Source organism: Sphaerodactylus townsendi, linkage group LG06, assembly GCF_021028975.2.
Source record: "Sphaerodactylus townsendi isolate TG3544 linkage group LG06, MPM_Stown_v2.3, whole genome shotgun sequence".
Lineage (NCBI taxonomy): Eukaryota > Metazoa > Chordata > Lepidosauria > Squamata > Sphaerodactylidae > Sphaerodactylus > Sphaerodactylus townsendi.
In genome coordinates, this window is record NC_059430.1 from 52,628,133 (window position 1) to 52,640,935 (window position 12,803).

Here is a 12,803-nt window from a genome sequence, read left to right on the forward strand (position 1 = left end):
GTTTCTCATCATACTGTGCAGAGGCGATAGCTGTATCTGACAAACACTCAGCTAGGGGCACAGTCACCAGTGATAGAGGTTTTGAAACAATTCATACACAATTCATAAACCATTCTAACAAAATCAACTCAAATGCAATACTTTTTTATCAATTGAATTGATGAATTAAGTCTGGGGACTTGTGAAAGTGTTTTTGAAACAATTCATAAATAGGAAAACCTTCTAACAAAATAAACTCAAATGTAACACTTTTTTGATGAACTGGGTTTGGGGACTTGCATTTACCACAAGATCATAGAATGGCTGTAGGGAAAGGCATTTTCAAAACCTGCAGGAGCCTGATGCAGTTCAGAAGCATGGTGCGTGTGGGTGGGTGGGATCTCCAGTTTCCCCTCTGCATTGTTGTATGAAGCCAAAATAGACCCATGGGATGTTATTTTCCTCTGTTTAGAGCTGCACACACACAGAATATGCAGTCGGACAAAAATATATCTATAGTTCATATGCAGCTGTGAAGTGGAGTCTGAACTCCATACAGAAAAACAGTGTGTGTGTGTGTGTGTGTATGCGCGCACGCGCGCACGGGTGGGGGAGGGGTGCCTTCTCTTCTGGAACCACACAAAATCAGTCCTTGTAGGTTTTAAAAATGCCTTTCTTAAGCTGTTGTATACATCTAAAAATATTGTGTCATTTACCCCTAAGGCTTCATTCAGATGTAACAAACAAATGCTGGAGGGTGTGTTTTTTTTTTAAAAAAAAAATAAGGAGCCTAGTCTCAGGCTTGATAGAAGCCAGGTTCAGTCAAAGACCAGGATTGATGCACCCCTGCTATGCCAGCAACTGTGCTGGGACACTGATGCAGCATACAGTGTTGCATTCCAGCACAGGGGCGCGCGGCTGAAGTGCATATTTTCCCCACCCTTTGGCTAGGGCTGTAAGAGACTTTCTGGGTTAATTTTCCCACTTGTTCTTTCTTTTAGTTCATATCTTCATAAAATGATGTGAATGGGGAGACAGTGCCCTGCTCTTTCCTCATGCAGACCCATTTTTCTAGGGGTGAAGAATTGACTGGACTGAAGTGGGTGATAACAAACCACCTCTGAACATCTTCTGCCTTAAAAGCTTAATGGGGTTGGCTGTGACTTGACTTAAAAAAATATTTTGGTGGCGGCAAAGAAACTACTGAAGATATTTATGGGTTCCAAAGCCTGGGCAGGTAAAGGCACATTTGCACATGCCCTAGAAAAACATTTGGGGGTCTAAAACAGTTTTATGGAATATTTTAAAGACTATATTGTGTTTGCTTTGCCACTGTATAGTTCATATCTCTGCATGTAACCCATATGGCCAAATACTTCCAATTCGGTAACAAGGAAAACTAGGCATGAAAATGTAAATTGGAGAAGTTATATGTTGCAATAAACTAAATATGAATTAGCAAAGAAGTCACAAAGTATATATTGATCTAGGCTTTGCTTCTTGGCATAAGCAGTCCTTAATCAACTATATAGTGCCTGCTTGAAACAGTTCTCATCAGATACCAAAAGTGCTCGCCAGAGACCATGCCTATAAACCAAAATGCAAAAAAGACAGAAGAGCTACTGAACAGATTATTTTCCAAACATAACACTAGAATGTTCCAAAGCTATTTTAAGACCTTGCATTTTGGATGCAATTATAAAACACACGCAGGTGGAGTTGAGCTCCTGGTCATCAGCTTTTGAACTAATAACTAATTTCGTTACCATATAAGAAGATTGCATGGAGAGTCTCATAATATCTGTGTATGGATTTCCAATTATATTTTTTCAATCACAGATAGATTTTCATATGACTTTGCTTTTTTAAAGGCAGTAATTATTTTTAATTGGCCAGTTGCCTAATGCCAAAGCAACAGGATCTATTGTGGCACATCATCATGCACGATAGAAGTGAATTTACCCATTTCATGGCTAAAGATTAGCTGCATAGTTAGTTAAAAAAAACATTCTGACATAGTAGCTTATTTTCCATCACAACAAAAAACAAGTGGTTAGGAAACAGGTGCCTTAGTTGCCACATATATAAAATTGGTAAAGAAAGTTAGTTTCTGAACTCTAGATTGTCAGATGTTGGGATTCATGTGCTTGAATGCTTTTCTTATTTTTTTCTTTAATATAGAAAAAAAATTAACAAACATAAAAAAGAAAAAAAAAGAAAATGGAATCAAATCATAGTTACAATTAGTTGTAAGAGAAGAAACAAAATTATACAGAAATGACCACATAAGCTTCCTACTGTTGAATGGATCACTGTATTTTTTCATTGATTTTTCTGTCCTCCCAGATCTGTCCTTTTCGATTTTTACTCTTTCTCAAAGAAAGTATTTTTATTAATTATTGCTATTAATACTATTATTTTCTTCCTCAAAGTTTTGCATCCATCTGACTATGCATGTTTCCACAGTTCTGTTTCTGTACCAGATTGAAGTAATAATTTTTAAATTTGTTCCAGTAAATTTTTTGTTTGCTACGTAATTACCTTTTCAAGTTCTGTGGTTCTAGCACAAGATGCTACAATTAAAGGATTGAAAGTGGATGTAGAAGAGTTGCTATGCTGATGATGTGGTACCGACAATTTTAAATCTACAAAGATCAAACAACTGGTCTGGTTTGGAATATGTACTGGCAATAATGGCCATTCTTGACATGATTTATTTTCAATTTGAAATACATTGGTTAAAACTCCTAGAGACGCTTGTATAAGGCGGGGCATAAATATAAACACATTTTTAAAAATATTAAGATTTTTGCATTTTTGCTTTGTAGAAATCGTTTGTACCCTGGTCATAAATCTTGAACCACAATTTAAATTTCAAGTGTCTTTAGTAAAAAAGACCAGACTATATTATCATTTTTTTTCAATCTTAAAAAAATAATTAATACTGCTTTTTTCTTCTTCCCTCCCTCCCAAATTCTATTGCATTAACTACAAAATGGACATCATCCAAGGGGTATACCACCTACGGGAACATCTGGTGTCACATGTCCCCCAGCGCACAACATTAAGTCACATGAGGGGCGCAGAATTGCCCCCCATATGGTAGCCAGTGCCGCATGCCCATCCTGCCGCCCAGGGCTGCCGAGCAACGCCTGTCGCTGCCTCCTACAGCAGCAAATTCACCTACTCCCTCAGTGGGCCCCTACTTCTCTTTCCTCCTTGCTGCGCCCCGGCAGACAGAGTGTCCGAAACCGGGGACAGCCCACTGCCCTCCCCGGACCCATTGAGTGGTTCCTGGGCATCCTTTGCAAGGAGGAAGGGCTGGCAGATTCCCTTGCAGAAGCTGCAGTGGGAAGCCATAGATCTGTGGAGCCAGTGGGAAAAGCAACAGAGTTCAAAAGGAGGCCTTGGAAATGGCCCTGCCATCTCCCTTGGCACAGAGACTGAAGCCTGGGATGCTGTGGTTGCCTAGCAATAACCACTGAGGGAATCTATTGTTTACAGGTGCTCTTTTTATTATTTTCATTTTAAATCCCTCCCCTCATTTTTTTTTAGATTTCAGATTTTTCTGCAAACCTGGGGCCCTTTTTAGGTTTGTAGAATATCTACTTTCCCTGTTCACAGCTCCAATTAGTGGATTTAAGTAGCTAAAGATTTGGCCAACTTTACTGTTACAATATAAAGTAGAATTTGGCATAGTTCATGAAGAAAGTACATGGCAATCATTACTGGGAAATATTTAATTGGTGTTTCAGATCTTAAAAGTTACTTAAAATAGCACTGTTTTCAAGTAATATTTTTAGGAAGCAAGTTAATTTTATTTGTTGGGCAATTCTCTATATAACTCAGAACATTTATTATTTTATAAGTTTTACTTTTTGAAATGTAGATTTTCCTGCTTCAAAGGTCCTTAAATAACCCTTTGATCAGAAGTGTAATATAATTAACCATAGCAGATTCACTTTGCCACTTTGATCCAGAAATTGTAGAGTTAAAGAATTGCTTTTCCATCTCCATCCACTCACCCCAGCTTTGAAATGGAAACTGCAGTTGCTTGGCCTAAAGGTGCTGTGCTGCCAAGCCCCTTTTTGTGTGTGCATGTGTGGGTTGTTATGCTATTTAAATCAAAGCTTTTTGAACTGATGGAGTGGAAACAGCTGTATCTGACAAGGTGCTGAAGGTATAGGGTTTAAAGCTGTCAAAAGCTGCTGATTGCAAGTGGGTTGATATGAGACAGGGGATGGTTGCTTCAGGTCATGGCATCTTCATAAGGAATGTACCAAGGTTGCAGGCTAAAAAACCCCAATATCTGGTACTCTTTTATTTGATACTCCAGAGACCAGACTTCAAAGCGTACTTCCTTTTTAAGAGCAGATGTGTAGGTAATTTCAGTAGCCTTCTTGCAAGATGACTTTTTTCTTTAACTTCAGACACTTAAAAAGCAATAGACCCTAAAGTGTTACACCTCTCTCCATAAATACTATACCCTCCAACACAGAGACAGAATTTAATTTGAAAGGAACAAGTTATATTTTGGAAAAGGTCATCAAATTGAGTTAGTTTGATTTTTACCCAATAAAAACTAGCCTGATGTACACTTTTAAAGTATCAACTATCTTAGTTTCTGAGCATAACAAAGCAATTACTAGTAATGTATTATCTCCAAGAGAAGCACCTTCAGAAATAGTACCAATTGTTGTAATGGAATTGCTTCAGTAAGTTTCTTTTGGCTGTTATCAAATAGAATTAATATTTTGCCTATCCAGTATATTCTAGTAACACTAAGACTAAGGTATGTGAACATCCAGTAACTTTCTAGAGAAGAATGGAATACCTTTTTTCTGCCCTGAGAAGCTGTAAAAATATAATGGAATTAATCAATTTTAGTCTGCCAAGACTCTGGTTTATGTTTCAGCATCCATTAATTTAAAGGATTTCAGCATCCTTTCTGAATTGCTGAACTGAAGCCTAATAACAACAAGAACAACAACAATAATATCTTTGATTTATTTCCCGACCTTTACAATAGTCTCAGGGTGGGTTACAATAAAAATAAAGAAGGAATTAGCTACAGTTTTCAATTTGGGATGCACCACACAAAAGCAATTTTAGACTTTCTACCAAGGGTAGACTTAGTAGGAAAATACAGATAGTCCTGGGTCCCTAATATACTGTATGATACAAGTGTCTTTAAAATTTCCTGTTGACAAACTGAAGATCTGTTCTCTCTCTCAACTCACCCAGAAATAGTTTTGGTAAGTTGATATTTCATACTTAAATCCAGAAAGAAGCTTTTCTTAACAATACAAGCATTACTGACCACAGGTGATATCACATCCCAATGTTTACTAGGCAGACTGTGTTTATGGGATGCCTTGTCATGGCCTTCTCCAATCATCTACTTTACCCCCATCAAGCTAGGTACTCTTTTAATGACCTCAGAAGGATGGAAGGCTTAATCAGTTTTGAGCCAGCTACTTGAAACCAGCTTCCATAGGGATTTAACTCAGGTTTTGAGCAGAGCATTTGACTGCAGTACTGCAGCTTATGACTCTCTGGCAATCTTAGAAATGAATTTAAACATATATTATTTAAGAAATAGAAACAAACATCTCTGATAGTGACTTATGTACTCCATGTTTAACATGAATATTCAGAACTTTTCTACAATTAAATCTCACAATGTTGAACATCCATGCAGTTGAATTCTAGCAGGCAGTTTTAATTATGTAATGAAAAAAGAAGTTATGAGAAGCTGCTTTAGCTGTAATAAATCATGCTAATGTAGATCATTTGAACATCCCAATATCTGAGGACCAACTGAAGATTTTTTTTGCTTCCCTTAACAACTGTTTGTATTTACCTAGGCCCAAACTTTACTTAAACATAGAAAAAGAACGGCCGCATCCAAAGGGGTGAGGGCAAATCTGCCAATGGGAATGGCATGGGGCTGCACCAGCAGATTTGCTCTCTCTGGGGCACTTTCCCTGCGGAGTAGCGGTTCTGTTGACAGGCAGCTGCTGTGGCCCTCCATGGCAGTGGGATGTGGCTCTGAACACAGTGTCAGCATCCCTGTACCCCTACTGCCAGCATAGCAGGGGCAGTTCAGAGGCATAGCTAGGGGTGGAGCCAACACTGATTGGCTCCCACCCAGCCATTGCCTGTTATGCTGGTGGCCACAGCTTGGGACTTGTGCCACCCTTTTGGCACTAGTAAGCCTAATGAGAGCTTTCCGGTAGTGGGGAGGCTGTTTTATGTTTTTAGCCTACTCATACTGCTGGAAAGCCTGCTTGGGTGCCTTAGTGTGGCCATGCTGCCATGTCTAAGAACCTGGCCTTTTGGATGGGCCTGGAAAACACCCATACTTAGATGAATACTAACATACACATACATACTGATCAAAAAACATACTATATAGTAATGAGTCTGGCAATTGCAAGATGCTTCAGAGTATTAATAGCGTATAAGCTATATTTTAAATTAAACTTGACAATACATACTCACTGATCTTTTGACTGTCTTTATTATACTCTTATAGCCTAATAGTGAAGTTGGCCAAATCTTTGGATATTTACATCTGGTGACTGCAGCTGTGAATGAGCATGATATATCTTTATGCAAACCCCAGAAAGGCCCTATGTTTGAAGAAAAATATAAAATCTTTTAAAAATACATCAGGGGGTTTAAAAGACCCACCAAAATATGAACGGAGTGCCTGTAGTTTTAAGCAATGGATTCCCTCAGTGATTGTTGCAAGGCAATCCAGACATGAATTTCTGTGATTAAAAAGGCAGGGGGAGGGATACACCCCTTTTCAAGCCTATTTGAGGCAGGGTTCAGTTGAGCTAGGTCTGGCTAGAATTGTCAGCTCCGGTTCCTGGAGATTTCATGGTAAAGTCTGCAGAGGGTAGAGTTTGAGGAGGACAGAAGTCTCAGCTTGGTATAATGCCATAGATTTTATACTCTGAAGCAGTCATTTTCTCCAAGGAGACAGATTTCCCTCATATGGAGTTCACTTGCAATTCTGGGATCTCCAGGTCCTACCTGCAGGTTGCCAAGCAACCTCTAGTGTCTGGATACTACCTGGCTTGCATGACTCAATTAGGCTTGGCTGTTTGCTGATACTCAACAGCAATCACCCTATGAATGTCTGTGTGGAAGAGCATTAAGAGCTTCAGAGCTGGGTCTAGGAGACACAGGTTCAACTCTCCATTTGGCTTTGGAAGTTCACTGGGTGATTTTGGAGCAATCACATACATTCAGATTACCCTACCTCACAGGGTTGTTATGTGGATAAAAAGGAGATGAGGATAAATTGCTTTGCTCCCATCAATGGAGAAAAGTAGAAAGAAAGTTAATACATATAGGTAAAGATGGAAGGCAGAAAAAGGCATGTTGCTGAATCGCTGAGAAGGTAACAATGAGGAAGGGAAATGGGGAAATGGTTTGGGGGTTGCCAGGAAAATAGAAAGAAGAAATGGTGTGGGGAGGGGGATAGAGGAGAAAGTGAGATGCCACCCTACAAGTCCTTTGGGGTTCCCTACCATGGAAATGGGTCAGGACCAGTGGTCGGCACCACATAACTGGACCATAATTTTCCTAGGTAGAGGCTTCTATGGAGGGTTGACTCTTTGGCATTATACCCTACTGAGATCCTTCCATCTTCCCATACCTCACCCTCCAAAGCTCCATTCCCAAATCTCCAGGAATTTTCCAACCTGGAGCTGACAACCATAAGGAACTGATCTGTGTAGTTGTGAGATCTTTTGTGATTCCAGGAGATCTCCAGGCCCCACCTAAAGGTTGGCAACCTAGAAGGAGAGACAGAAACAGGAAAAGGGGCTCTCAGAAAAGGGAAAGAGGAAATAGAGGGGAAGGGGGAAATGAGATGCTTCCCACAAGTCTTTGTAGGTTCCCACTTGTACTACATGTCTTTGCAACCATGACATACCATCCAACATATTACATATGAAAACAGGCAATCTATTAAGTATCCTTGTTTTCATATCAAGGATGATTTTATGAGTCCTATCGCTAGGTATTTTAAATCATTTGCTGTGCTGGTTTACTTTAAAAACAGCCTACAGTCTACTGTTCTAAAAATGGTTATGTTCCTTTGTTTTAGATATACTTGAAAAACATAACTAATATATTATCAAAAGTTCAAAATATACTTGAGCACCTGCAGTAAAATCATATCCTGGCACTGCCTGCTGCTTTACTGTTTGCAGATTTACCAGCATGATCACTAGAGAGATATCCATTTTTGCTCATCAAAGTCTTAGTGCAATTCTATGAAGTGAGCTTAGACTGGACTAACTTCTCATAGAATTGCACTATTAATTTTTAATAGATTTAGAGGAAGGAACTGAAATAATCATTCTAATAACTCACAATACAAGCAAAAATTGGGGACAGTGATTTAAAAAGTGCATGGACCAGTAAACAGGGTCCTGTTCTGGTTAAAACGGACAGTTGGAGCATATAATGTGAGAATGTCACTTTGACTTATGAATCTTTCCAAGAAAGTACTTACATTAGGTCTCAGTTCAGCTGCCATTTTATAGTACTTCTCAGCTGCTTCATTGAGGCTAGCTTGTCTATTGGAACAGGGAAAAACAAATAGTATAGTTGAATTCACACTCTGCAAATAAATCTGCAGTTCAATCATGAATAATTATTTGTTCTGACCATGATTAAGACTTAATAACAATATATTTTAAGTAGTTATAAATAATTCTATTCAAATATTATACAATTCATGTGAATTACTTTCAACATCACATTTTTGAAGCTAATTTAAATTCTGAACTTTCACTTGATAGTTTAGGCAATTATAAATGTGGATTGATGGCATGTTCTAAATAACTGATCAAAATTTAAGAGTAACATGAATAAATCTTACAATTAAACTTTAAGCTTCTTGAATGTCAATGTGATTCTTGTACAAACAAACCATCCAAAAAGAAGTAGTAATTATACTGGCAAGAAAAATATAAGTGTTTTTTTCCCTTGTAGTGCATTAAAAGATTCTGTGACAAGAATTTTCAGATTGAGAGACTGATGATCATTCAGCTTGGTAAGCTTATTTAGTAATGCAATCAAACCATTTAAGTTTGCAAATAGGATACAGTATGCTCATTGAGAAATCCCAATGTTCATTTCCATGACTAAGGCCGTTTCGTGACATCGGGCAAATATGACGCCGCCGTGAACGGAAAAAAAGAAGGCCAGAGCTTTGTGAGCGCTCGCTGCACGCCAAGAAGGCGGAGGGTGAACGCCGCCGCCGCCGAAAACGCTTAAACCGGGCGCCAAGACGTGTGGTATTCAGAAAACGCTTTTAAACCACTCTTTCCTTACAGGACGCGACGACTGCGGCTTAACAGCCGCCACGGAGCTGCCTGCTGGCTAAAATGGCGCCGGGCCTGCACGGGTTTCGTAAGGCAAGCAGGCTTAACGTCATGACGCCAGCCTCGCAGCTTCCGCATGAACCGTCATACATTTCATGGGCTGCGACGAGTTCACTTCTGTCTGTGTGAATCTTTTGATGTTGCATCTATGCATCGCCATCATAGCTGTTTTGGGCCGTATGGAACGCCCTAGAACGACTCACATATTTTCAGCAACATTTTTTTGCACAGGCTGAAAAATGCCTCAAAATAAATGAGAAAAGTTCTACCAATCTTATGCTAAAAGTATTATATAATACAAGAATACATATTTAACTTAAGAAATAATAGGTATTCTTACCTAAAATGAAACTGTTCATACTATATTATGATAGGCACTTGGAGTTCTGTGCTGGGGATTCAATTCCCAGGCACACAGGGGACTGGATTTCAATTGGAGGCATGATTCATGGATAGAAGGAGCTTCAGTCTTTCAGCCTACATGTTTTCCTGATCTGATATGCTTTGCCACTATGTGTCCCATTAGAAAAGCTTATGTGTAATCCTCAATATATCATGTTTCCCCACTGAGTTAAAGAGGGGCTTCTTTGGGGCTCTTTCAGGTCAGAAAAACTATATGGCAGGAAGACTTAAGCCCCTATTCTCTGCATGTTGTGGTCTCAATCCAAATTGAGCCCCAAATGCCTAGGACCCCATAGAACTCCAGGCACTTGTCTGATCCCAAACCCTTATGTGTGGACTTGAGAATGTGAAAATGAGCTTTAAGAAATCAAAAGAAACAACTAACCTGAGCATGTGGGCTGCATTGAAAACCACATCAAATTCTGTGTTATCCAACTCAGCTGCTTTCTTTGCCATCTCAGCTGCTTCTATCAAACGTGATTCTTCCAGTAGAAACTGACCTAAAGGACAGGACTGATATGAACTCAAGATGGAAAGCACACACACTTCAAATAAAGTATTTAAAACAGAATCGGAAAGACTGACAAGAAGAAGTCCAAAAGCATGCTAAGCTGTATTCCTGGGAGCATATTAATTTATTTCTGTATAACTACCAGAGAATCATCATTTATTTTATTATTTACTAATTGATATTTTCATAATAGCTTTTGGTTCTGAGAACCTGCAAAGCGGCTTATGAACATAATAATACATCATCTTGCAGAAGACCTACACATTTTAACTCAGACAAAAAAAATCAATTCAGAATCTGATTGAGAAAATTCAAAGTAATCACAGAAATAAGATACTTCAGATGTTTCATCAACCATAACACCAGCTGTCAAAAAGTAAAGAAAAAAAACCTTTTAGAAAGCTTTTTTTTAATAGTATGGGAACAGAACAGTAGGAAGGATAAGCAGTGAGGAATTATTTAAAAAATACTATTTTGTTAATTCTACCACATCTACAAATTTCAGGTTGCCTTTTTAGTGCACGTAAAGTTCAAAATGACCACAACATCATCAACTGAAATTCCATAATTCCATTACATAAATTGACCTCAGGAATATGGAGTAGTATAACATTATTTAATATTATTAAGTTTATTGATAGCCTTTTTACTGGAATTCTCACATGATTTCAAATATAAGAAATATTCCATCCATCAGAAAATGTCTTACGAAGTGTAACAAAAGCATTTGAATCTAGTAGAAGATGTTCACAGAAAAACAGAATAGTATCCCTTTCTTTACCCTTTCTTTCAACTAATTTTTTTCAGGCATTTCCTCTTTTAAAATCAAATGTACCAGCACTGGACATTATGAGCATCTTTCCATTTATACTGATGGTGATTTAACATTACTACAGTCACTTTTCCTGGGTGCTTCAACATATATATCTTTTACAAGGACCTGAGAACCAGTCAAGGTTAACAGTGCAATCATAAGCAGAGATACACCATAGTAAGCTCATTGACATCAATTCATAGAAGAATATAACACTAGTTAAAATTGCATTTTACTTATGGTTATCTCCCCTCTCCTGACAGGTTATCTCCTGTCAGTGCCATGACTACAAAGTGAGTTACTTATGATATCTAGACATTTTGCATTATTCTAAACAACCAGCACGTGTCAATGTGATGATACACTGTCAATGTAAGGATAAATTCTTATATTCTCTATTTTGGTTGCCTCCCTAACCTGTTTTCTTATTTTAAGATGTCCTGTAGATTTTTACTCAGTTATTCAATATACATACTCTGTATTATTGGGTCTGTGGGGAGTTAGTATTTAATCACAGAGGCCATTTCCGCACGGAGGCGGAAGGGGTCGGGTCGGCGTATTCCACGCCAACCCGACCCCTCTGGGACCGTTCGCATGACCGTTCCTGTCCCGTGGCCCTCCGGCGCGTCGCTGAGGCCAGGGGACACCCCCCCTGCCCTGCGCGACCGCTCCTGAGTCGCAGGGCAGAGGGGGCGTGTCCCTAGGCCTCGGCGACACGCCGGAGGGCCACAGGACAGGTAGGTAGAGGGCGGAAGGGGGGAGGAGTGCTCCTTAAGGAGCTGCTGGGCCGTTATGACGGACAGTGTCCTAGCCGGCCAGAGCCGCTGTTTCTCAGTAAAACCTCGCTTCCCAAAAGCGTAGGTCAAGGAAAACTAAGCGGGCTTCGTTAACGGGGTCGAGGTTTGGGATGGCAAGGCAAGCGGCACGGCTGTGAAGCAGCTGCACCCCCTGTGCGAATGGCTCCCTGGGGACGGCGTTTTTGCCGTCCCCAGGGCACCATATTCCGCCCGTGCGGAAGGGACCAGAGATTCTATGATCAAGTTTATTTCTCTTAGGTTTTCTGCCTTCTTGATATATATGTCTTGACATACAGTTTACTTCCATCCTCAATATGCCTTAAGCTCATACTCAGGTAACCACCCCCTCTGATTTTATCCATTCTATGAACATTTATATATCTATACTGTTGTTTAGCAACAAGCACTCTAGTTCTCTCATATTGCACATAAACACTTAGGTGTTTTTGTTTCCAAGAATTCATTTTCTCCCTCAATTGTTCAATGTCTCCACAAGGCTAGATTTAATTTGAAAGGAACAAATTATATATTGGAAAAGGTCAACATGGTCATTCTCTCCAAATTCTACCCAAATTTCCAACAGAAATCAACAAGCTAGACTGAGATCATTGTAGTAGAATAAAAAATTTTAATAGCTGTTATCAATAACAAAAAAGCCCATTTCCCAGAACAACAGAAAAGATCTACTGGGTCATTGAGCAAAGGATCCATCAAACAACCAACTATTATTCCTAGTGGTTTGAATTTTTTTTGCCTATTTTATTTGAAAAATGGGAAACAAAAAAAATGCATGCCAAAAACTCCTTTAGCACTGCAGGAGTCCCTTGTACAGTTCTGCTTGCAATAATAGACTAATATGTATTCAGATTTATTAACTACATGCTATATTA

General features: G+C 39.2%; 1 protein-coding gene across 1 annotated transcript in view; it reads right to left on the reverse strand.

Annotated features, from left to right (window-relative positions):
- Positions 1-12,803, reverse strand: part of TMTC2 (transmembrane O-mannosyltransferase targeting cadherins 2) — a 261,000-nt gene that overhangs the window by 16,111 nt on the left and 232,086 nt on the right. The window contains exons 10-11 of the mRNA XM_048499966.1: positions 10,177-10,291; positions 8,516-8,579 (exon numbers count right to left, since the gene is read on the reverse strand). Of these exons, the coding sequence (XP_048355923.1) occupies positions 8,516-8,579; positions 10,177-10,291 (179 nt within the window). The remainder of the gene's footprint in view (positions 1-8,515; positions 8,580-10,176; positions 10,292-12,803) is intronic.